Source organism: Triturus cristatus, chromosome 2_2 (assembly GCF_964204655.1).
Source record: "Triturus cristatus chromosome 2_2, aTriCri1.1, whole genome shotgun sequence".
In the NCBI taxonomy this organism is placed as follows: Eukaryota; Metazoa; Chordata; class Amphibia; order Caudata; family Salamandridae; genus Triturus; species Triturus cristatus.
Genome location: NC_140582.1, coordinates 1,037,800,035 through 1,037,826,810, shown reverse-complemented (window position 1 = coordinate 1,037,826,810; position 26,776 = coordinate 1,037,800,035). Strand labels below are relative to the sequence as shown.

At 45.3% G+C, this 26,776-nt stretch overlaps 1 protein-coding gene across 2 annotated transcripts in view; it reads left to right on the top strand.

Moving 5' to 3' along the window:
• Nucleotides 1-26,776, top strand: part of HGFAC (HGF activator) — an 882,006-nt gene that overhangs the window by 254,111 nt on the left and 601,119 nt on the right. For both annotated transcript variants that reach the window (XM_085642492.1, XM_085642493.1), the window contains exon 4: nt 21,992-22,059. In XM_085642492.1, coding sequence (XP_085498618.1) covers nt 21,992-22,059 — 68 coding nt within the window. The remainder of the gene's footprint in view (nt 1-21,991; nt 22,060-26,776) is intronic.

The following is a 26,776-nucleotide window of genomic DNA, read 5'->3' as shown; positions in this document are numbered from 1 at the left end:
CAGGGCCATAAAACCCATGGTTGATCGCGCTCAGCTGCGTGGCCCAATAGTACCGTCGGATGTCTGGGAGCGCAATGCCCCCATCGTACCATGGGAGCGTCAACTTTGAAATAGCTATTCGCGGCCGCCCATCCCACAGCAACGTCCTTTGGAGGCCTTCGACCTCCCGAAAGTATTTGGCCGGTACCCAGTCCAAGGTGTTCTGGAGGGCGTAGAGGAAGCGGGGAAGAGACATCATTTTGAACAGGGCCGCACGCCCAACGAGGGAGAGCGGCAGCCTCCGCCAACCTTCCACATCTCGCCTCAAGCGTGCCAAGGGGGGGAGCAGATTCCTCTCATAGCGCACAGCAGGATCCATGGATATAAAAATCCCCAAATACACAAAACCCTGCTGGGCAACCTGTATCGAACATGTTCTAGGGATCGGTGGGACCTCGCCACTAAGAACGTACAAGTACGATTTGCCCCAATTAATCACAAGCCCCGAATTCCTACCGAACGATGCGAGTACGTCACAGACCACTATAAGTGACTTCTTAGGTGAGGCAAGATACAGTAGGATATCATCGGCATAAAGCGAAATACGGTCCTCGTGATCAGGCGACCACCGAAGGCCCCGTATATCCGGGTGCCAACGTATCCACGCAGCCAACGGTTCAAGGGCGAGGGCGAACAACAGAGGCGACAGGGGGCAGCCCTGCCGAGTACCCCTACCAAGCTGAAACGGAGTAGATGCCCGACCATTCACCACAACATTCGCTAGTGGCCCCTCGTACAGCAACCGAACCCAACTCACAAAACCGCGACCGAAACCAAACTTGGCCAGCACGGCCCATAAATATGCCCACTCCACCGTGTCGAAGGCCATCGTGGCATCAAGAGATGCCACAACAGCCGGTTCACGCAGCGTGCCCGCCCTGGCGATGACGCCATGAAGACGCCTAAGGTTCAATGCTGTGTTTCGGTGCGGGATAAAGCCAGATTGATCCGGGTGGACCAAATCGCCAAGTACCCTAATCAAACGGGTAGCCAGGAGTTTGGCCAGAATTTTCGGCTCAGCGTTGAGGAGTGAAATGGGCCGATAGGAGGTGCATCTATCTCGGGGTTTACCCTCTTTATGTATGACCACGATCGACGCCAGCCGCTGGTCCAACGGAAGGATCCCATCCCCCCGCGCCTCCAAAAACATGGCGCGCAGGTGAGGGGCGACCCTATCCGGGAACAGTTTGTACAGGTCGATCGGCAGTCCATTCGGTCCAGAGGCCTTACCCGAGTTCAACGCGCGAATCGCCCCCGCCACCTCGTCAACCGTGATGTCACCATCCAAATCGTCCCTATCTATGTCAGAGAGGCAGGGCAACTCGATATCACGGAGGAGATCAGACGAGTCCTCGGGCGGCCTGTCCGACACAGAGGAATAAACCCTATGAAAATACTCCGCGAAACACTTCACAATCCCCTCAGGTTCCACAATCGCCTCTCCCCCCTCTCCAATCAACTCTGGCACCACTCTATTGACCCGTTCTTTCCTGTCCAACCACGCCAGGAGTTTCCCTGCCTTATCCCCAACATCATACAGGCGGCCCTGTTGTTCCCTGCTGAGGGTCTTAGCGGCGTTCGTCACCAGGTCCCTATACTCCGCCTGCTTCAGGCAAAGCTCATGCAATGAGGACTCTGTAACCTCCTCCTCCATATCCCCTTCAAGGGCCGCAATCTCCTCCTCCACTTGCCGCACCTCGCCATCCCTCCGATTCTTGGCAGCCACCACCAGGGAGAGGGCTTCCCCCCGAAGCACGGTCTTAAAAGCTTCCCACAGCGACACCGCCGAGTCCACGGTTCCCAGATTGTCCTTAAAGTAATTATCTACCTTCTTTACCAGGGCGCTGCGCATCTTGGGGTCTCGGAAATACCATGGGTTGATGGGGGCCACCCTCCCTCCTCCCTCCCGACCTAGATCCAGCCGGATCCACACTGGCGAGTGATCAGAGATACCGCGTGCCATGTGCCTCGCCTCGGATATCAACGAGGCATGTGCGGCCAGAGTGAGCAGGTAGTCAATCCTGGAGAGGCTATCATGCGCCCCGGAGTGAAACGTGTATTGACTCTGTGTGGGGTGCCGGAGCCTCCAGCAGTCTATCAGACCAAACGTATCCAGGAAGTCTGGAAGCCATTTCTGAGCCCCCCCTGTGTCCCTGGGCGGGTATCTATCCAACAGTCCGGAACCCACAGCGTTGAAATCCCCTCCCACTACCAGCATTCCCCCCGGGAGAGTCAGCAAAGCCCTGCCCAGTTCAGCAAATGTGGAGGCCTGCAGGGCCGGCGGGACATAAACCGAAACCAAAACCAAAGTCCTTCCTTCCCACCGCCCCGCCACCGCCACAAACCTCCCCCTATCGTCAACAATGGTGGAGTCCACCTCAAAAGGCAACGATGCTCTAACGAGGATGCCCACACCCCTGGACCCAGAAGAGAATCCTGAGTGTGCAATGAATTTATACCCCTTCCTATTCAGGGCATAGCACGTATTGCCTATGAGATGCGTCTCCTGCAGCAGGACAACGTCTGGCATTGAGCGTTTCAAAAATTGCAAAACAATCCCCCTCTTGATGCGATCCCCCAAACCATTAACATTCCAGCTTATAACACTTAAGCCTCTACCCCCCATCCTCAAACGGAAAGAGGCCCACCCCACACCCGAGGCGCCACCATGGAACAGCCCTGAGGATAATCATCATGCCTTGCAGAAATAAACCCCCCAACAACAAACTCAAAATCCCCAAAACTCCCCCCACCCTGCACCCCTGCTGCAGCTTAAAAAGCCCCCCCCAACTTGCAGTGTGCCTGTCGCCCTACAAAAACAAAAATCTACAAAAAGTACCCTAAGGGAGGAAAAGAGCACCCCTCGTCCTCCCGCAACCCTCCACAGTTACTGCACTCTGTTCAAATCTTCAAGTATGGTTAAATCAAGTGAGGCCGGCTTTGAGATATCAGCCCTGTCCATCCCGGCCACTGTCTCCATGCTCGGCTGTGTCGTCCCCGGTCCGTCGCCGGGGCAAAGCGTCCAGCCATTCGTCGGCCATAACAGGAGAGTCAAAAAAGAATGTCCGATCTTCATGCACCACCCGTAGTCTGGCGGGGAAAAGCATGGCATACTTCAGGTCCAGTTCCCGAAGTCTCCGCTTCACCCCCAGGAAGCTCTGTCTCTGTCTCTGCACCTGCTGGGTGAAGTCCGGATAAAAATTCACCGACGCATTCTGGAAGGGGACTGGGCCCGTCACCCTCGAAGCTTGCAGGATAGCGTCCCGATCTCGAAAATGAAAGAGCCGGGCGACAATCGGCCGCGGCGGGGCACCCGCCTTGGGCCGCCCGCCCGGCACCCTATGGGCCCTTTCCACCGCAAAAAACTTTCCAAGGCCCTTAGGCTTCAGATGATTGAGGACCAAATCTTCCACAAGCAGGTCCGTCGAAGCCTCATCCGAGGACTCCGGGACCCCGATGACGCGCACGTTGTTGCGCCTGGACCGGCTCTCGAAGTCCTCCAGCCGGCGGGCGGCGAGGTCACTCTCGGCCCTCAGCTTCCGGACCTCGTTCTGCAAATCCGCGACATCATCAGTGAGGCCCGTGGTCTTGTGGTCCAGGTTCTTAACGCGTTCGTTTGTCTTGCCCAGGTCCGAGCGGATCAAATTGACATCCACCAGGATGGCATCCACCTTATGCGCCAGGGCCTCGAATTGCCTCCCCATCGAGGTCTGCATCCCATCAAGCGCGCCCATGACATCCTGCAGGGATAGCTCCGGTGTCCCAGGCGAGTCCTCCTTCTGGGCATCCGGCGCCTGGCTCGGTCCACTCGGCGATGTTTTCAGGAGGGCGTAGCGGTCCATACTGTTGACTTGGGAATACGTTCCCCGCCTGGTGGACTTAGTCTTCAGCCGATCCCCTTCTGCTTTGCCCGACATAATGGACTCCAGGCAGTCCAATGCAGTGAAGCCCGTTCCCTCTCAGAGAGAGGAATAAGGAGTGAGCAGGTCCGCCTTGTGCTGCCAGAGTAGCCCGCCGAGCGTCCTTGGGGTTATAAAGCCACCCAGAGCTCTAAAGTGTCCGGGCAGACAAAGGGAAAGAAATCGAAAGTGAAAGAGCGAGGGCCTCCGTCCGACAGTTCACACCTCACCAGGCCGTTGTTGATCAACTAGGAGTCGGGCATCCTGCCAACTCTAGCCCCTGGCATCTCCGGGAGTTAGGCCGCAATCTTTCGCCAGTCGTAAGTCCGGTTCCCGATGGGCGATCCGACCACGGGTAGCATCAATCGCCTCCCTGACAACTCAGCAACACGGTGCCATGCATACCATCAGGATTAGAGACAGGATAGTCGACGGAGGGCGCGAGGGTCTCGGGAGCTCTAAGCTCACGCGGCCATCTTGGTCAAGCGCTAGGCTCCTCCTCCTTATAATGGAGATTGTTAAGGTAGCAGTGAAGGTCTTCCCTTTGTGTATTATTTGGGTAGGAGATTTCAATTGCACCTTATGTCAGCATAGCGAGAGCAAGGCTTGTGGGTTAGTAGATACTGATGATCAACCTATGACCCACTTTAAACATACTATACAGGGCAACGCCTTAAACTCCATTATTGTTGTGAATGACCTACGTATGATAGACACTTTGGTTAGCGCTTCAATGGTGCAATATCCGACTTTTCAGGGGGGGGGCGTGTAAGCACTATTGATTTTATGCTGATTTCTAGTAGGTACTCACACCTTGTTGATAACTTTGCGGTCGAACCCAACCCTGCCAGTGATCATAACCCCCTTACTGTTTCCTTACATATTGAGACACGAAAGGGCAAGACCTCTGATTGCCTAATAAAATATAATCGCAACCAAGGGATAAGGTTAAAATGGAACACGATAAATCATAATGATTTTGAGGAGACTATTATTAAAACAAATCTAACAAAAGTAATGACCTGCTTAACCGATACTTCACAGCCAGATGCAATAATACTAAGTTTTGAAACTATTTGTGATGACGTGGCTAAGAATTTGCTTAGACCGGTGAGAAAAGGCAGTCTCCCTGAAATAAGATGGTTTAATGCTGAGTGTTCTGCGGCGCAAAATAAATTGAAGAAGGAATTACATAGTGTCCCCCGAGATAGGGATATGATAAAAGTAGCCAGGCAGACCTACAAAAAGGTCATTGAGCAGAGAAAGGATGAATTGAGAAGGCAGGCCTGGGATGATCTCGAAAGAGCAAGTGCCCTGAAGGATTCTAGGAGCTTTTGGGAGGTGCTAAAATGCACCCTTTTTACTAATGAAAAAAGGAGCATGGATACTAATATAATGGGGGTGGCTTGGGAGACCCATTTCTCCAATATATTTAACCCAAAGAGTGTTTCACCAAGTGAGTGCGAGGATGAAATAAGTATCAACATACAAACTGCACAACAGCTTAGTGCAACACTTTCTTTAAGCGAAGTGGAGGAGGCTCTGAGAAAGGGTATTCCCCTAAAAGCTCCAAGGCCAGACGGCGTGCCCCTGGATTTATTTAAAAGTAACCCACAAATATGTGCCCCACTGTTACTTAAGGTCTTTAAAGCAGCAATTGTGGGCCGTATTCCATCATCATGGAAAAGAGGATCCTCGTCGCCAATGTGGAAATGAAGAAGTCTCGAAGACAGCACTGGTAGTAAGTTATTTATTCTTCAGTTATATCTTAATAGGTTCCAATATAAGTCTTAATGTAAGCCCCACCAGGAGCAGCCTCCTGGCTACTCAGCCCATCTTCTCCAACTGCCACCCTTCAAGTACCCACATCCATAGCATTCCAAATGACATCACACAGCCAGACCATCAGGCAGAGAATCAGGGCAAGGAAAATGCATAACATAAGAAGCAGATTACAACACCCTGATCTTAATTCTCTGCCTTCATTTTCTCCTCATCCTGTTGCTTGACTCTCTTCCAGCAGTCACAGATCAGCCGTACAAAGCCCTGAACCTGCTGCTCATGGCACATGTGGCCTCCCTGCTGCTCTTCAATGGGGCACTGGCCTTGATGATCTTGGAGCACTCAAAGCTTGTGATACCAGGGAATGAAGCATGTTGGGGGCGGGCACGACACATGGTAGCTTCAGGGATGGTTTCTTCTGGAATGCAGAATGAGAAACATATGTTAGAACAATGCGACTCATTGAAGTGCTTGAACTCTACACCATCCACGCACTGTAATGGAAGCACGTAGGCAGACTAGCATAATTGCTAGCTAATCGACTGCTGCGTTACCATGAAGAGACTCAGGGGCGTATTTATAAAAAAATGTTGGCGCACAGAGCTGCGCCAAATTTAGCAGCACAGCGCTCCGACATTTTTAAAACGCAGGGATGCTCTATATATTCACAAGAATACTGCACACCACGGTGTTTCTTCTAGCACTGGAGTAAAAAAAGCTGCAAAGAGCCAGCACAGGCACCCTGCCGCCATGTTGCAAGGGTGCCTGCGCTGCATGGGCAATTGCTTATGTGCAAGAAGGGACACCTTCCTGCATATAAACAATCAATAATGGCGATTTGCTCTTTCTATGTGTGCTGCAGAATGCAGCACAACTGAATGAGCAATAAACGAAGGGAAATTAATAATTTCTGCTCGTATTGCCATGCTAACGCCTGGTAATCCATGGTATACGTCTTCAGTGCTGCCCCAGCCTTGTAAATATGGGGCAGCGTCAAAAAGCAATTGGTGTTGCAGTGGAACACCCACAGCAACACCCATAGCACGGCCATTTGCTGCAGAGGACTGTGGCAGAAAGGGGCCGATCTCCGGTGGCCATAGGGGCTTGTAAATAGGCCCCCGAGTAACAAAATGGCTGAATTAAAGTCGCGTTCTGATACTTGTTCTTTACTCTATTGTTTGTGATGACACGAGCTGAGGTCTGGCTTACTATTAAAGCATTCCATAGTCAGACCACAAATAAAATAAAAGCATTTTTATTAAACACGCACAAGGGGAAAATAGATTTGCAAATGCCTGTCTGGAACACACAAGTAAGGAGGTTGACAGGGAGAGTGGACCAGGTGGTAATGCGAATGCTTATAAGAAGCACAGAACACTTTTTCAAGGCATATTGTTCGCTTTTTAATTAGGCAGTTTACAGATAACATTTCGTCAGGACTGAAGCTACAGCAAAGGTCTGGTAGAGCTTTCCTGGAACTGTCTGTAGGAAAAGGGATAAAGGAATTATCGCCACATAAAGTGTTTTTGTAATGACACCAGACTCTGCCTGCAGGCAGCTTCTAATTAAAACCTTGCATTGGGCTGTCGTCAGGCGAGGTGCTAACGCGGTGAGGAGACAGATTCTTGTTTTGGTCTGGACTCGATCTGATCACGCGAACACCGAACGCAAGCCCGCGCTGAATGTGTTTTCTCTGTGATTGCGATGAGGTGAAAGGTCAGAGACAACAGTATTGTTGTTTGGCAAACTGCTGAGCGTAGAATTATGGACGCCAAATGTGAGCTTCTTTTCAGTGAATACCAACAAACTCAGCAAGGCGGATTTCAGCCGAACATTTTGATCTCTGCTTTTTTTGGACTCATTTGCTAATTATTCGTAGTTTGCATATGTGAATGTTGCCCTGGCTGTAGTTCCAGTCTAACGGACCAGCCTGTTACAAATGGTTTCAACAGAGTCCTGTTGATGACTTCTACCATAAAGTATATATTTTGCAGCGAACACCTGCATCCTTCATTTTGTTCTCAGCTTTTCGACTTCAGCAAAGAAGGTATGTTTCTTTGAGCATAGTGACTTGCATACTGTGGGGCTTATTTACAAGCCAGCCCCTTGCGCCACCGGTACGTCACTGTTTCCCATATTAAAAGTGGCGCACTGGCGGCGCAAGGGGCTTGTAAATAAGCCCCTGTGTTGCCTAACACCTGAATGCACTCTGTGGGCCTCATTTATGAAAAGTGACGCATCGCTGCATGAAAACAGCGATGCGTCACTTTTCATTGCGCCCTCTGTGCGACATGCCGGATGCATCATATTTACAGTATGACGTATCATGTCGCAAGGAGTTAAAGATACATCACTATTTCAGACGTATGTGTAGGCGCAAAAATGACGCATTGCTGGAGTGTGTCCAGGGCCGGACTGGGAACTGAAAGCAGCCCTGGCAAATTATGCCAGACCAGCCCCCATCCGGCATGTAGCGAGCTAGCGCAGCGAGCGAGCCCAACCACTACTAGAGGGGTTTGTGGGGGTTCCACCCCCATGAAAAGTTTGGAAAAAGACAGCACATTTTTCATTACATATTTCATTGTATCAACTTTCAAAGCACAGTAAATAGTAGATGATGATCTGAAAGAGCACCAGGTTACCCATCCAGTCATATGTACCCATACACATTCTCCTGTCATCCCTCCGGACAACCTCATGCTTCCTTTATCTTTCTCTTCTAGAAGTCTTTCCTCGCTTTCTCTCTCCCTCCCTAGTTACTTATCCCTTCCTCCCACCTTCATCTCTTCATCTCTTCATCCCGTCCATCTTTTCCTCCCTCCTTGCCATTATTGCTGGTGTTTCCATTGCCCCTTTGCCACATGTCTGCGGCGGTGAGGGGATGATTGCCAGCACCCCAACGCCCCCAATCTGCTCCCGGGTCCAACTCTGATTCACTTTCAAAGCCGTAAACCGTTTGATATTAGGGCGGGTGCTAATATCAAACGGTTTACGGCTTTTAAAGTGAATCAGAGTCGGACCCGGGGGGTAGATTGGGGGCAGTGGGGTGCTGGCAATCATCTCCTCACATTCGTCACCACTGCACAGCGCAGAAGTAGAACCGGGCCCGGGCCTGTATTAATTTACCTTGGCTGAGGGCCTGAGGCTCTTTCTACTTTAACCGTGGCCCAGACGTGCAGTTACCCTGTTCGCCTCGCACCGTCACATCACGCGTGGCTGCAATAAATCAGACATTTTAATCATGATGATTGTCACGGTCACAATGACAATCATCATGATTAGAATGTTTGATTTATTGCAGCCACTGCCCACGGCGGTGCCCACGGCGGTGCGCAAGCCACCTCGCTCCACTGCTCTCACAAACTGGAGCCAGGCCTGACTGGAGCAAATATTCCACTGTGCAGAACCGGGCCGGGGCCTATCATTGTCACTGTACTTGCATGGACATCCTTTCGGCAAAGCGAGTGACTCCCAGGTATTACCTATGCATATACTTTGATACCCACAGTGACCCTGTGCTGCACTCTGAGGACAAAAGGCAGCGCCAGGTATTGCAAGTGAACCGGAGGCAAAGTGTGCATATGTACACTCCCTACCCTTACCTTAGCCCTCCCGTAGCAATTAAGGTGCTGTTGAGAGACCTGCAGTGGAGCCGTCGCTCAGTGATGACACCAGTGGTCAAAGGGTTTGTGATGTAATTTCCTTTAAACTTGGCATTTAGTTAAATCTGCACCCATGCGTAATTTTCTTTCAGTAATAGAATCCTGCTTCCATATTTTTAGCTGGTGATTGGTGCTCTTTCAGGTAAATTATTGTACCTGTGCTCCAGTCGATTTGAGAGGCAGTTAAATAATCTCCCGCCTCCCCCAACCACCACCACACACACCCAGCGCCACCCTGGAGACAACAGTTCTACTGAACTTTGAGGACTGGAGGGAAAGGGGACTGAGAGAGACTATGACAGAGAGAAGGGAAGACGGAACGGCGAACAAAGAGAACTGAAGAATAGGAAAGGGATCTTATATGGTGTAAAAGGAAGCAAAGTAAATAAGGTGGCATGAAAGAAAGGGAACTGGTGGAGGAGTTGAAAAGTAAAAGGGAATCTACATAAAGGAAGCAAACAGAATGAGAAAGAGAAATGAGGGAAGAGAGATATGAAACAATTTAGGAAAGTGGAAATAAGAGAGAAAAAAACAAAAAGGAAAGGAAAAAGGAGGAAGAGTGAAAGAAATTAAAGAAAGAGAAGGGGAAATTTGGCAAAAAGAAAAGGTGAAATTGGCATGTGAAAAGAAAGTAAAGAGGGAGAATGGGGGAAGAAATTAAAGAATGAGAATGGAGTATAAGGCAACGAGAATGAAGCAAAGGAAAACGAAGGGGAAATGAAGAAGACATAAATAAAAGAAAGGGTGCTTGAAACAGGGAGAAAAGGGTATCAAGTTATGAAAATGGAAAAGCGAAAATGAGGCAGAGAGAAAATCACAGATAAAAAGGAGCGGAGTGGGATGAGAGAAAGAAGCTAAAGAGAGAGAGTGTTGATGAGGCATGAAAAAATAAACACAATTAAGAAAGGGGAAGGAGGCAGGAAGAAAGATGCCAGATTTGCAAAAAAAGGAAAGGAGACAGGGAAAGAACTCAAAGAAACGGGGGAGAAAAAACCTAAAAAGAAAGGAATCATCTTATAATAAAGAAAGCAAAGAAAGAAAGGTTGAAACTAAACGGGAAAAAACAAAGCCAAAAATATGGAACAAGGTTAGAGAGAACAACACTAAAGAAAAGGGAAGAAAATGGATCAGAGAGAAAAACAGCCAACCAAGAGGAAGCGAGAAAGGTAGTGAAAAGAAGAGGGGCTTGAAAAGCAGGATGTTTGCTGGAAAAGACACGAAAAGGTGGCAGAGAAATTAGATAAAAGTGTGCGCAGCCACTGAAAACCATCGCTGATGCCTTGCACGTTCCAGATGTGAGCAGCTGCAGAAATCCAACAGCCAATAGGTGAACGCAGACCTACCGGGCTTTGAAAGCGGAGTACCGTGCACATTAGAAGAAAATGACGAGGTAACAACGGCGCTGGGATCCGCACGTTTCAAGAGCGCAGGTACAGGGCGGCCTCTAAACAAAGGTGATGCAGATAGACGCCATGCGAAGTGAGTGATAGAGGCCCTCTGGTAGCCACCCAGCCAATGGCCGGAGGATGCAAGAGCTATATGAGGAGTAAAGGCCCATAATGGCAGTTGTGCTTTTTCCCCCCACGGAGCGGAGCGTAGGTCAGACAGACAGGCTACTGTCTACAGTACAGTCTGACTCCGATTCACAGACCCAAAATCGCCCCCCAGCAAAACCTCCCCCTCTGAAAATCACCAGTCCGTCCCTGAGTGTTTCACGAAAGTGACGCAACTCCAGCAATGGGTTATTTCACATGGGCAAGTCCCATTTCAAATGTACCTGCGTCAGTCTTACGCCTGCTGTGAGGCAGGTGTAAGATATTGACGCATTTGCGTCCTAGAAGTGACGCAGTGAAATCTCATAGCTTTCACTGCGTCACTTCTACGAGGCGTACTTAAGTCAAAGCGCCCACCCTGCGTGCATTATACTTGGTTCAGGTATAATGTGGCGCAGGGGTTTACAAAGTGACGCATCTACCTAGGTGCGTCACTTTGTAAATATGATGCACCATGGCGCATATTTTACCCACTGGTGCATGACAAAAAGTGACGCACCGGCAGTGCAAAAGTGATGCAAGTTCTCATAAATAAGCCCCTGTGTCTTTTAGGTAGCGGCGTAGCGTGGGTTGCCAGCACCCGGGACAAAGTTTTAAAAGAAAGTATTGTGGCCCCTAAACTGTGGACCGTTAGCTCAGAAGTGCTAACAGTCCACAGGTTAGGGGGCGCAATACTTTCTTTTAAAATGTTGTGCCCCTAAGAATTTTGCGCCCAGAGCAACCGCTCCTGGGGACTCCCCACACTACGGCACTGCTTTTAGGGAATCCATTAAGGCCCCGGTGATTCCACGTTACTAACGTTGTTTGCATTCAAGCCATTTTTTACATGAGGCAATATTCCCTGGACCTCTATCAGATTAAGAAATATCATGATCACTTAATTTTATTTATGAGCCTTTTTTATTACCATTTATAGAAATGATACCATGCATTCTTTTTTTTGTTAGAAAAACAGCTTTGTAAATGGTGCATATGTCATTCTATGAACACATATGTCATGATTTTAATGTAATGCAGCTAATTGCTCACAAGGCAGCATCGTAAGTAACAAAGTAGGTTATTGCAGAGAATAATCATTCTAAGACCAGCTGCAGGATCAGGTCTCCATAAAACTCTACTATTCTGCATTGTAACCCTACTAGAACATGGCATGCCCTTCTCTGATTGAGCCAGCACAGGTACAGAAATGATCACTTACTCCTCTACCACATGTCTACAAATCCTCAGGGAAGGAAGTGGATATATGAAACAAGTCAAAGGTTCTTGAGTTATAACCTTGTTGCTACAGGAAGTCTTTTAGTAGTGAGCATGTTTCCAGAGATCTTGAATCCCAAAGGAGATATCCTGGCTCTGCAGCCTGACAATGAATATGAACAATTTTCAATAAACGCCACAGGTCCCAAGGAGATCATTAATAAATGTGGCATAGGCGCGGCAGCACACTCCTATAGACACTCCTATAGACATGATATTTCAGAGATTGTCTCCGTTAACAGGTCTCCTCAAACTCCTGGGAGTAGGTGTGCGGACTATGATCACACATGTTATGACGAATACAGGGGCGTAGCTTCAGGGGGGTGTTTGGGGTGATGAACCCCCCTAATAAATGTATTTTCCCATGGGCTTTCAGTCGGGTACGGTGAGGTGTCTGTTGGATTTAATCAGGAATCTTTCCATACACACAGACAAACATACACACACAATCTCTCCCTCTCTCTATTTTGAAAGTCCTAAGAAAAGTTAGTTATTTTACAAAATATTATGTTTTGTCTCACTTTGTATTCTTACCAATTAAGATTCCTTCCCCTTTTCACTGCCCCTTAGGCCCCTCTTGTGCATCCTGCTTGTCGCATATTGTATTTTAACATTATATGCCAGCGTGATTGTTGGAAAATCGTAAGCCCGTCCCCGCCCTCCCCCAAAATTTACTGACCAAGCTACGCCCCTGTGGGAAAATTTCACTGCCATAACTGCAGCGCCTAATGAAACAGAAATGTAGTTGGAGAAATGGCGAAATGCCCATGGGGAAGGTAGCGTGGGCACGGGGGGGAGGGCCCCCCCACAAAAAACAACAAAAAACTGAAAAGGAACGCAATCTTTGTGGGGCAAACACTGGTGTGGAGTGTGTGCGAGTCTGTGCCCCGCAGTGGGTTGTCCATGTACTAGGCAGAGAAGGCTCCTTTGATGGATTTCTCTGAGGATATCTGGACCGAGGACCTTGCCCCGACAATTACCTGAGCATATGTCTACAAGTTATTTGACCGACCCTTTAGGCAGAGAACGCCTTTCCTAAAAGAATTAAGATTGCAGCGAATATAAGCTCGCTGCTCAATGAATAAATATGAGCCAATTTCATGGGAACGCTGCAGTTCTGAAAGGCTTCGACACAATTTGCCGCGAGATCCTCAAGGGGGGCATTAGGCGTAATGTATGCGACTGCCAAGTTCAAATGGTCCAAAAAAAGGAAATCTTGCTAATTAAAGTGATTCCTCTGCGACTGCAGATTGCAGCGCCATAATCCCCGAATACCACTGAAACAATTACCCTCTCGTCTGGTCCACGCCATCCCAATATTTAAATTGAGAAAATGAATCAGTAAATTTTTTATACCAGCTGCAGAAAGCTGTTACCACTTGGCAGTAAGGGCATGGATGGGTAGCTGAGCGCCTGGGCTAATGATTGGTGAAATCGAACATTGATGCAATTAAAAGAAATACATATGCTAATAATCTTGAATCTCCTATACAACCAGCATCTGGATGTAATGGGTAGTATACAAGAGGTATATCTGCACACCAGAGGTTATCAATATTCCGTTAAATTTACAAGCGTGAAAGGAGATACAGGAAGATGGCCACATTTAGGGCTATCCCAGTAAGTCCTTGAGTATCCAATGACGTTAGAGAATCCTGGGTAGATACAACTGGAAGAAGAAAGAAGAAGCTTGTTTATTGGCTGGAACATACTTGAGTGCAGAATGCTGCACTAGAACCCCTGATGTGACGTCAACAGTGAAACTCCTGTAGTGCCAGAAGAGACCAACATACAGACTCTTGATCATTGTACTGTGCACATCACCTACTAATGATCAGTATGCCCCTACTCCATCTACTGGACAACAGCTCATCGAAAAGTAACCAAGAGATACACTGCAAATGCAAATTATATTTCTGTGTGCCAAAGCACACACAGTTATCTTTCTACTGGTGAGAAAGATAATTGCCACTGGTGTTGTTTCCGACTGCGATCGCCTAAGCTTATGATATAATTTACATTATTTCTGTTAGATGTAAATCAATGGAGAACACCCCATTGCCTTTGGGGGTCCAACACTGTAGAGAAGCACAATACAATATAATGCATATAAACTTTGTTCAGTACAAAGTCAGCAACAAGAAATCAACCCAATAGCTACACAATGATATAATAACAATCAAGCAGTGGTCACAATAAAAAAAATATCCTGTTGAAATTGATTTTGGTTAGGTTTTATATCGGTTTATACTGCTACATTCAGTCACAAGCACTGAAATATTATTTTGAACATTTTATAAGTATTGTCTATCCATGTAGCCTTGGAAAAATCGCGACATCACAAAGCAAAATGATAGACGGAGTATTGAAACTTTTCAAACACTCACCCCAGTCATACATCTGGGTTTAGGCCATCGTTATTTTGCATCGCCATGTCATCCCAGTTTGGAGCAAGATGCTTGTTTCCAGTCCAGGGAGGACCTGGCCTGGCCGTTCGGACTGGACTGTTCCCATGAGGAGCAGGGTCGAGACTGATTTCCATATGACTGGTCCAAACTGGGTTCGCTTAGTGAGCAAAAGAACGAAGTTGGATTCAACCCAGATCTGTGACTGGGGGTGTGTGTCTGAAAAGTTTCAGCACTCCGTCCATCATCTTATTGTGTTTGCTGTGTTCGCCCAAAGCTGCCAGGGTATGCCCAGATGTGGGACCCTCGCTCTTGTGCCACTGGATTCAAGCTAGCCTGGTTGATACCCCGAAATCAGTACCAGGTTTATTGTTTCTGGTTCAGGCTGAACTGTTCCCATGAGGAGCAGGGTCAAGACTGATTTGCATATGGCTAGGTCCAAACCGGGGTGACTTAGGGAGCAGAACAACCATGATGGATTTAACCCAGATCTGTGACTGGGGGTGACTGTCTGAGACATTTCAGCACTCCGTTCATGATCTTATTGTGTTTGTCTTCGAAAAATCCCTGGATGAAACGTGTGGTGTAGGTTATGGTTTAGTTTGCCGCTGTTGAATGTTGCAGTTGTTCTGATGTAAAAGCTGACTTAAAAAGAAGGCTAAAGGGCTCATACAAAGTTTGGAGGATGGAATATCCCATCAAAAAAGTGGCAAGTGTCCGCTCTGCTAAACTCATGGGGCAGAGTTATCATTCTTTCACACAGCGCAACACAGCAAGCCGCCTTGTTGCGCTGCGTGAAAGGGCAAGAATGAGCCCTATTTACAATTACACAGTGCATTGCTGTTCTTTTCTAATGCTGTCATATTTTTGCCTGCTAGCCCCAATGAAGGCACCCTTGTGTCATGTTGCAAGAGTGCCTACCTTGTAGACAGGATTGTTTTTGTGCAGCAAGGGACTTCTTCCAGTGCAATAGAGAACATCTCTCTGCTGCCCTCATTAACTGACAGACCGGCTGCCATACTCTAAATGAGGGCCTAAGTTTCAACTGCATTTTTAGGTCGAGCCTGAGCCAGCGCGCAAGTGCTGCTCTGGCGATGATCTGTTGTAGTACAGTACGGGGAGAAGCCCCGCCCACTCCCCCGGCCATATTTTTCATTGGCTTGTGTGTTTGTCCTTCGTAAATGCTGGCCTCTGATTCGTAAAGAGGCTTGTTAGTCCCTCCTTAGTACCACCGTGTCGTCATTTGTAACCTCCCATGGCTACTGGCCCCTTTACTTCTTACAAGGTATGCATTTTTTTTAGTGTTGTAAGCACTATTTTATTTATTGAGTTTGTCCTACTTCGGGGAGGACGACGTGCTTTGTTTACATTCAACGTGCTATGCGCGCTTTCACTTTTAAAGCTGCCGGGACAATATCGAGTGCTTGTTTCCTTACAGTGCACGCGCTCGTAACGTAGGGGCACACTGACACCCACTTGTTTCTCGCCTGAGGGCTTCCGCGCTCTGCTCACCCAGTAGTGTCATCTGTATTCGGGCAGTGATGCTGAACAACGTATGCTTCCGGAGCAAGCGGGCTCCTGGGTTTCGGGCTGACAATGATGGATTGAGCTGTGTGGGTGGCTGTTCTGAGCTGAGGCCTGTAAGTAGTGGTGTCCCCGAGAGGCCCACGCACCCGTGGCTGCTGCCTCAATGCTGGCAGCCTCACATGTATCCAATGACAGGGAAACCTTATCAGATCCCATCACCAAGCGGGCGGCACTTAAGTAGGAAAGGCGGCCTGCGAGATTCCTCAGCACCCTGAAGCTCAGTTGTGATGGAGTGGAATGAAAAAATGAATTCACTCATCCGTGTGAATGGGCAGGGAATTAACATTTAATCCTTCAAAAACAGCTGGTACTGATCGATGCATTTGTGAATAATAATTTAATATGCGGCAATGATGATGCAAAGATAAGTTGAGAAAAAGTGCGGAGGAATGGGTCAGAGTTAAGCGGATAGTGGTCAGGAGATTCGTGATGGAGTCACTCCAGTAATGGAGAGCGCTTCCACAGAGAAAGGGGAGAAAAGTGAAGCGCCTGATAGAGTAATATACCAGCCCCTAGGTTTGGCCACAGATGCAGGGATAAAGGCAGGCAAGGGACAGTGAGTGGCCTTCTGTCCCTTCCTTTGCATTCCCAAACAGGAAACATTTCCCTAAAACTAGCCCATGTCCATTAAAGGGACCAGTGCTGCATCACAGCAGTTGCTGGTGTCAGAGGGAATCGGAGTCGAGAAAAAATAGAAAGAACGCGAACCGGCCTACTTCAAGGGATTCCAAGTGCAGTCATTTTTGGACAAGTATGCCATATGGGACGCACTACGAAGCTGTTTTATCCACTGTATTTGCCTAAAAACCAAAATATATTAATGGGTCCTTATGTAATGTTACTGTAACTGGTAATCCTCTGAAGCGCTGCAATACCTTCGGGTCGAGTTTGCGCGATATAAAACTGCAAGAATAAAAAAAAGTTTGCGCTCTGTAAAACGGCAAAAATTGGGCATGCATTCCACTGCTTTAGCTTCTTCATCAAAAAACAATCTACTTTTATGCTTTAATTATTAGAACGAGAGCCTCAACGATGTCCCATAAGCCATATTTATTTATAACAACACTGTATTACCTGCTTTGGGCCAATGGAAAGGTTCACTACCTACCCACATTCTAACATGAATAACTCATATCCGGCAAGCAATAGCGCAGAGCAGTCATTGTACATCTCCTACACTAAAGGAATCTGTGTGACACTCCATAAGTGCAATGAACTTGAAACAAATGGAATTGTATACTGCAGGAGTAAACATATACTTTTATACTTTTTACTCCTGTACATGCCGAAGCGTTTCACCTTTGCACATCAGATTTTTTAACTGAATTGAGGGGTAGGTATTAAAAGTAATACTTTTTAAACATGATCTTAGAAACATTCCTGCCCATCCAACCCTCGCTTCCCCCTCCCCCTACATCCCAACGACTATGCCATTAGCAATGCCTTTTATTTATGTTTTGGTTTTTAAAACATAAATAAAAGGCATTGTCATTTACAATGCCAATAGCTTAAACTCGCGTAAGTGCGAGACCTATTGCATTGCCAATGCTTGTTTTCATTATGCCCAAAGTCTAGCTATGGAGTCTTCAGTTGCCTTGCCCATCACAAGCTGCACAAGTTACTATGGCAAGGGCTGCATATAACATCTGCTTTGGAGCAATCTAGCACAGAAAATCTTCCTCATTCTGTCCTTTAGGAACAAGGGAATCCTTTGAATAGTATTACCCAACACCATTACCTTAAGCATGAAATGGGTGTTGGACTACTACCATGTTTAATAGTAAATCAGTCCTAAAGAACACTTCATACAGTGGTCTTGCCTCTTCTAGTCACTGTAAATAACTGGTGTTACTATTACACACAGCAATGGCCCTCAATTTACCAACCTCATAAAGATGGAGGGGTGTGCTGTCCTAGAGACAAACTTGTGATCTGCAAACCACAGAGAGGGCAGTGTTGAGTATAATTCACTGCACAGTCTTGCCAGCTTCCCATGCCATGAATAATGTTTCTGGCAACATGACAAGGTCAGACAATCTGCTGGTTTCTCCAGTTAGCGGCGAGCCACCAGCTCAGCATTACGAAGCAGCTTTGGTTCTAGACTGGTGAACAGATTCACAGAAAAGTGAGAAGTCTACACCCGTAGGAATCCGACTTCGCATCCTGCATTTTTGAAATTCAAAACGTTCCTACCTAGAACTTGTAGAAACTTGCAAAAGACGCAGGCTTCCAGCAACGCAGGTGGGGGGGAGAGGGGGGGGGGGCCTTCTGGCCCCCCAATCCTTTAGAGATCCCTCATTCATCCAAAGGCCAAATCATATCTGTGAGATATGGAAGATCCAGGGGCCCTAGTCACATTTTGTAGGGGCAGGGCATCATTTTGGGTCATGCCACTGGTTTCCAGGCTTACCGCTGGGAAGCTGTATTCCAGTTTGCTTAAATGTATGGAAACATTTTCCTTTACGCCGTTGAGCATGGAGAATGCGTTCACAAATTTTCAAATGCTTTTATTTTCTTTCTTTTTTCTTTAAATGGAAACCTTTTCTCCATGTAAAGAAAGCCGTTCCTCTGCAGTCCACTATCTTTGGGGAAGTTCCTGTTCCACTCTTTAAAGGGATTTACTTCTGCTCTTGACAGTAGTAAATCTTCAAGTTTGGAATGGGTCAGAGAAAGGTTTGTGAATACAGGTATGTTTGTGGACATTCACAAGCATTCAGCCCATTACCTCCCGGATACCCACTCTCCCTATCCACTCCTTAGTCCTGGGGGTATCCGAAAATGTTTCTGTGAGTAAATATTTTGCACATTTAAGTTAACTTTCACGTTCAAATAGGTTTGTGAATTGTGACACTCTCCTTCAGTAATAGGAACATACTGTAGTAGTGCATATCATAAGAGAGTAGGGGCACAATTTGCAAAAGTCCGAAAAGGTACAGGAGTAGATGTACGACATATATAAGTATGGGAATTGCATATATAAAATTGAAACACAAGCCATTATTTGTGACTATCGGTTCAATGCATCACTTCGAAATATGCAAAATATATTTAAATATTAGAAATTTACATACTTAATAACACACATATAGCATTCCGTGGTATCATGAAAAGACTTGGCGAAATCCTTTTTTAAAACATATAGCTGGTAGCACAGTCTTTGCAGACACATAAACAATAAAGAATGTAACTTTTGAAGACCACTTCCACAAGGTAAACACACATGTTCAGCTCTGACTACAAGTTTAGTCAAACTTTATTTGCTTTTTTTCAAACACACTTGAAGTACAGTACAATTCACATCAATCGTTTTAAGTAGTTAACAGTAGTTAAAACGTTAAAAAATTAATAAAAATCACAGTGAAAATTATATAAAAATAATAAATGGCGCAACCTTATTGCAAAGGATAAAACAAATTATGTTAATCACCAATTTCATTTATCAACCTACTTGAGCCAATCTCTTTAAGGTAATCTCCAAATACTTCACAACAGAGAAACAGATTTTACTGTCCATACCGCTATCCAATAATATTAAGGCTTTTGAAGACCACGTCCGCCAAGTAAACTCGCACATTCAGCACTGACCAAAAGTCAAGTCAAACTTTATTTGCTTTTTTTCCGGCATACTTGAAGTACAGTACAATTCATATGAAACGCTTTAAATAGTAAACGATAGTTAGAATGTTAAAAAATAATCAAAAAGCGTAGTGAAAATCGTATGCAAATAAGAAATGCCGACCCTTATTGCAAAAGATTTTAAAAAATATGTTAATTACCAATATTATTTATCAACTTACTTGAGTAAGTCTCTGTAAGGTAATCTCCAAATACTTTACAACAAAGGAACTTATTTTATTGTCCATACTGCTGCCCAATATTATTAAAGCACCCTCAATATTATTCATCTTGTTCCTAGCAAGAATCCTTCTTAGATATTTCACCCAGTGTTTAAAATCGAAGTGTACCTTTGGACTTGCAAGTGCACCTGTTTGCCACTGAGAAGTGACAGTACACTCCTATTAAAAGTACTGGGTCTTTTCTCAGAAGTGCATGTGATCTTGCTTTAATTTCAAAGAATGGCATGTACCTACTTCCTGACAGTACCTGCCTATGTAAAGCCATCGGAATATTGTATAGATAGGGACAAATACATTAAAATGTGATATATATATATATATATGTGCGTGTGTGCATGTGCGTGTGTGTGTGTGTATGTATGTATGTATGTATATATAAGGGATAAAGTACCCCCACCATACATTATAAGGATATTGCAAGTCACCGAGGAGTTCCATAACCATATAGAGGAGCAAGGCTAAAGGTTATGGAACTCCGAGGTGACATGCAACATCCTTATCACATACGCCATAGGGGACTTTATTGCATATAATACATGTTCACACCATCATCTTTCCCACAAACCACTTAGTGCATAGCTCTTTCATATGAAAGAACGGGCATTTTTGCAAACATGAAAAATAAAAATAAAACCTCTAGTGCAAAATCAAGCACATCAAAAACCTGTAAGATATTTGTTGCAAACAGATATTAAAAAAAGTTCAATACAAGTCAGTTTAAAAAAAAAAAGAGGGCAGTAACACACCATGTGTAGAAACATACAGAAAGATTCTAGCTTTTCTCTATCTATGGATTGCAATGAAATCATATTCTCCCTGATTGTCAATGTAAGCTATTAAAATAGTAAGTAAGTAATGTATTAATTGTACAGTTAGTTAAAACCTTTACAAAATTGACAATCTCTTTTAAAACTGTAAAGCTTCCATTTAAAAGGCTAGTAGCCGCAATTAAGAACACTGTAAAAATTGCAAAGAAATCCAGTCCCCCAGCCCCGGTGGCTGGTGGACTGGAGTGAAAGCTATTAAAATAGAGCATAAGAAAGAATAGCAAGGTTCCATTTGGTGCTTTAAACAGCTACTTTAATTATGCTCTTTGACCTGACCTACCTTTCACCTTAGCGGGTGGCTATGGCAGTAGGTATAGTGAAGTCAGAACTTGACTCTAATAACCTTATAATAGTCGAGTTCTGATGTCTTTTCTTTATAATTGGTGATTTGGTGCGTCATAAGTCACTGATTATAAAGATATTAGTGACTGACGTTTATGCAGGGATTACAGAATCCCATTAATTATATATGTATATCCTTGGAAAATACAAAGGTTAAAGTGATGTTATAGCTAGTTGTTGTAATAATTTAAAAAACCCCAAACCCCACTGAAATTTACCAGTTATAGTATATTGAGCTAACAGAGTGCTTTACTGGATTACAACCTGGTTGTCTAAATGAAGACTATGGTCTTTCTAACTTTTTTTTACCCATTGTGCAGAGTTATTATCGCTGTCCTGCTTTTTCAACTCTCAACATTTTGTTTTCCTTTGTTCTATCAACACTTCAAACTCTCAGTTTCGTGATCTGATTCTACCCTCTGTTTTTATTTCATATGATGTTTTTGTGCCTCGAATATTCCTCACAGACCTTCTCTCTGAATTACAAAATGCTTATAATGCACTGTAGCTTATTCCAAACAAATTCAAACTAAAGCCAGCCATTAATTACGAAGTCCACAGAATTGTTATTGTGACTCCGCAATTACTGTTTTCACTTTCTTTCTATAATCAATGTCAAGTTCTGGTGCTACAGATACATTGTTAGTTTTTGAACAACCTTCTTCAGCTGCACATAAATATTTAGTTTCGAACGACCTTCTTGTATGAAAATCAAGACTTTCTCATTTGAATCACTCACTAGATTAGCCAAATAAATGATACATATCTAATTGAATATTTTCAGGTGTGCAACTACTCATAACCATGATCGTGATGGAGAATGGGGCCACTGTGAAATTGTTGATGAAATAGGTAAGCCTTTGCCCATGGCTTCTTCACTTTTATGGTGTACTAAAGCTGCTCTGATGTTTGGTGAACATCACTGTTGTTTTTAATTTCTACTGTCTGTTTATTTGATCTATTTAATTTTTCTAACCTTTTTACCTATTTCGAACAAAATAATACAACAGAAAGTATTATAAGGATACACAATACATGAAATATATCTAAGACAATTAGGCATTCTAGATCAGCGGTTCTTAACCTGTGGTCCCTGGACTCCTGGGAATTCACGCCGGCTATTCAAGGGTCTCCTGACCTCAAACCAAATATTTTCTGTCAATAATATTAAACATTTTGAGCTGAATAACTGTATAAAGTTTTTTTCTCCTATAATTACAATTGTTTCAACGAGTAATAATGATACTACTGTATTTCCTCCCCAATTTATTTCCTGTATTTATAAATGAAATGAATAAAGATATGTTTAAATAATAAAGCATTTTAAAAGTTTTTAGCAGTAGGCAGCTGACTGCCAGTTCAAGACATAGCATGTGTGAATGTGCACAGCCACTGTTCACATTCAAACACACTCTAACCAAACTAGCAATCAGCTTTCGAGTAAAACGCTCCGAAATGCTTTTGGTTTTATAGAAAATCATACAACATCTGGACACTTAGAAAGCCAATGTTCTAATTGCTCAGTGATCTATGCACGTATTCCTAAAAGGCCCTTCAAGGCTGCACGCTCTCCCATCCATTGCTTTACAAGGGCAGGCACTTACAGATTACATGTCCTTACACATGTATTGGAAACAGGGGAATGCCTGCAATTTTCAGCACAGTTGAAATGCTTCCACAGGCAGAGGACTGCTTTCTAGTAGGAAGCATATACTCTGAAATAATGAGCACCTAGTCTTCTAGAATGTATGCAATCACTGTCTTTGTCACTGACTCTGCGCGGTCTCCAGCTTTGTCCCTACCAAGCTTGATTACTGCCCTGTGTCTGCCTGAGGCCAATGTCAATCAAGGTACTATTTCTGTTCCATCACTTCTGCTAAGAGGTCTGATTTCAAATGATTGCCTCCTGATTTGTGAATATGACCTGGGTCTTATACCATTGTGTAGCGATGGTCATATTTGCACACGCATTCGCAGAGAAAAGTAGATGTGCTGATATCCTTTTAGAGTGTACTTGTGCTTTTTTGTTATTGTTGGGATGCAAATCTTAGGAACGCCTTGGGGGTCTCCTGGCTACCAGTTGTTATTTAATAGGGTCTGCAGAAGCCAAAGGGTTAAAAAACACAGTATCTAGAATATTGAAGTAGCTACAATGAACAAGCATGGGGAATGAAGAAGAATACACCGTTTACTGCACAGTATAGGTAGAGGCAGACTTTCAGCAATAGTCAATCTTTTGTGTTCAAAAACACTAGTAATAGTTATGGTGTGGTAGCCAGGGTCTAGAAACTGAAGCAAAGAAAACTTACCATTTATTTACTAGCTTTATGTACTATGAAGCCCCATCCCTGAAAGGGATGACAGTGCCTTATTTCGTTAATTACTATATCACTAAGATCTCTTATTTTCAGCTTCTCGCCTCTTCATTACTCTTCCCAACAACAACTGAATCTTGTCCCTTGTGTAGACTTCAGCGTCATTCTGTGGGCTACTGTTTCCATCTCTGAACCTCTTGGGGATCCCTATGTTTTCAATCACTGCCTTGAGGGGAGTTGTCTTTCTGAAGGTTTGGCCTGGCCACATGGTCTATGCTCTCACCTTCCACTTCCTCTAAGCTCTGCCCTCTGGAGGTGTTTTCCTCTGCCTTCAGAGTAATCAGTACTGAGCAACTAGACTGCTGTCCTGTAATCCTTTTCATTGATATAGGCCCTAGAACCCCTCTTCACGGATGTGATCTGATATTATACCTCTACCAATGTAATTGTCCATGCCACATCCTGCCCTCCCTCTTGCAAAGAGTCCCTATCTACACAAGCAAATTCGGGTCATCTCCCAATATTCCTGAGGTAAGAGGGGCACACTCCACCTCTAACCTCTCTAAAATGTGCCTGGCTCCCACACTCTGCTGATTGTGTTAATCCACGTTTCTGTGTGTTTACCTAGCCCCTCCATCCTGGGAACCGTGCTCTAAACTTGGGCCACTTTTCTCTCCGTTTAAGGTGCCTTCAACACCACCAGTGTGCATGCTCTTTATTTCTAACCAATATATATATGTGGCTCCTCCACAACTAAGCTCTTTTTCAAATTCTGCCCCTACATGCTTGTACTGATGTGCCAAGTGTGGGCCCTATGGTATCACCACCTGTCCACATCTTCAATAATAGGCTTTTCTGTGGCCTGCCCTCATGGCCCTCAGCCGTTTCCCTGTTCCTTAGAAGGCCTAGATATCATGGTTATAGAGGCCTGTCACCCTGCTCTGTGGGGGCCTGACTTGCATCCATGTTCATTCCTGCCTCCTATATGCCCAAAGGTCCTGTAGGCCTTCCAGCACTGTTTTTAAAAAAAATATATTTTTATAAACATTTTCTGTTATAACCTTCGCAGCAATACCACATGTATTTATTTTTGCATACATTATATTGTAGGACAATAATCTAACCATGATTATTAGTAAGTTAGCCAGTACATATTTCGGGTTTTCTTTTGCACCCTCACCTTTGTTCACATTTATATCCAATACAGTAGCACCTGTTATTATCACAGTAGCTAGTCATTTTCTTCTGACAGCGATTCCTCTTGTGGGGGATCACAAATGTTGCCCCGATATACATTCCATTTTCCCCACACCCGGGCCCACTTTTTAGGGCATCTCCTGTGTATGTATACTGATTTTTCGGTTATCATTACTTCATCCATGTCCCGACACCACCTACTAATGGTGGGAATTTGCCTGACTCCCCATAATTGTGCTATATTTCTTTTCTCTACTGCTGTACCTAACGCCACCCAAGCTTGAACCGCTTGATTTAGATCCGTTGGTTCCCAGATGTTGAGTAAACACCTTTTCGGCTCCGGCGCAATCGTTATCCCTGTTACCTGTGAAATTGTACGCATGACTGTTTTCCAGTATGCGGTAATTTCTACACACTGCCAGATTGTGTGCCAGAACGTGCCTGGTGCTCCACACTGCTGGAGACAAAGTGACGTGTCTGTCTTGTGTAATTTATGCAGTAGTGTTCTGGTATAATACATGCGGGGTAGAACCTTCAGTTGTATTAGCTTTAATCTGAAGGGGATCGCTACCTCCTTGGGGGATGCCATTGCTTCCTGCCAGTCTGCCTCGTCTAGTTCTCCTAGGTCAGTCTCCCATCTAGTTTTTAGGACTGCTGTCGGGTCCGGCTGGTTGTTTATTATTTTCTTATACGTTAGTGAAATGGCTTTTTTTTTGTCATATGGTCAGTGAGTTGCCTATCTTCTAGTTGTGACGACCCTGGCAGTTGTGTGCCCTGTGGGATCAGTGTTGCGAGTGCATGTCTAATTTGCGCATATCTGTAGGCTTTTGTCTTTGCTAGGCCATAGGTATGTTGTAATTGTGTAAACGGGATGACCTCGTCTTTCTTCCACAGGTCCCCCACCTTCGATATGCCTATCAGGTTCCATTGCCTGAAGCCCTTAGTGTTTTGTAACTTGCCTAAATTTTTTGTGTCCCATAGCGGTGTTGCCTGCATCGTGACTCCTTCCCATCCCAGTGCCCGTTGCGTCCACTCCTAAGAGATGTCTGTCCATGCGATAAGCTGGTTCATCCTGTGCTGCGTGTAACCATTGATTTAGCACCGCCAATTGGGATGCCCAGTAGTATGTTTTGATATGAGGGAGGGCAATGCTTTTTACCAGTTTATGCATAGCTATACGGGTTGCCTTGCCGTCCCATAATAACTTATTCACTTCATTGTTAATTGCTATGAAGTATGTCGGGGGACTGGAAATGGCGTGTTTTGTAGGATATATAGGAATCTGGGGAGCGCCATCATCTTAAGAGGGCTGCCCTGCCTAGTAATGTGAGTGGTAGGGATTGCCAGTGGAGGACATCTCGGCGAAAGCGCGCAAGGAGTTTCATAAGATTTTCTTCCCTAAAGTGTGTATCCTTATATGTTATATAAATACCAAGATATTTAAACCCTTTGTGAGCTATTTGTATGTCACAATTGCGCGTGAGTCGCGGAAGATTGCCATGAAGTATAAAGATGTGTGACTTCGTCCAATTTATGATGTACCCAGACACTCGTCCGTATGCCACACAAATACCTAGGAGGCAGTTAAGTGAATGTGATGGTGATGCCAAATATAGCAACACATCATCAGCATATAGCGAGATGCGATCCTCCCATCCCATTGCCCACTTGAGTCCACGGATTACCGGGTCTTGCCGTATCCATGCCGCTAGGGGTTCTAGTACTATTGCGAATAAGAGCGGCGACAACGGGCAACCCTGCCTTGTCCCTTAACCAATAGGAAGTTAGCGGAGATGCGGCCATTTGCTACCACCTGCGCCATTGGTTTCGTATATAATAGTTTCACCCACCAAATGAATTTGGAGCCGAAGCCTAAATGGTGAATAACTGCGAAAAGAAAGGCACATTCGGCCATGTTGAATGCCGTTCGCGCATCTAGAGACAGAATGATTGCGTCCTCCTCTATAGTGGATCTACACGCCATAACACCATGGACCCTTCTCAGATTTAATGCTGTATTGCGTTGTGGCATAAATCCTGATTGATCCGGGTGAATC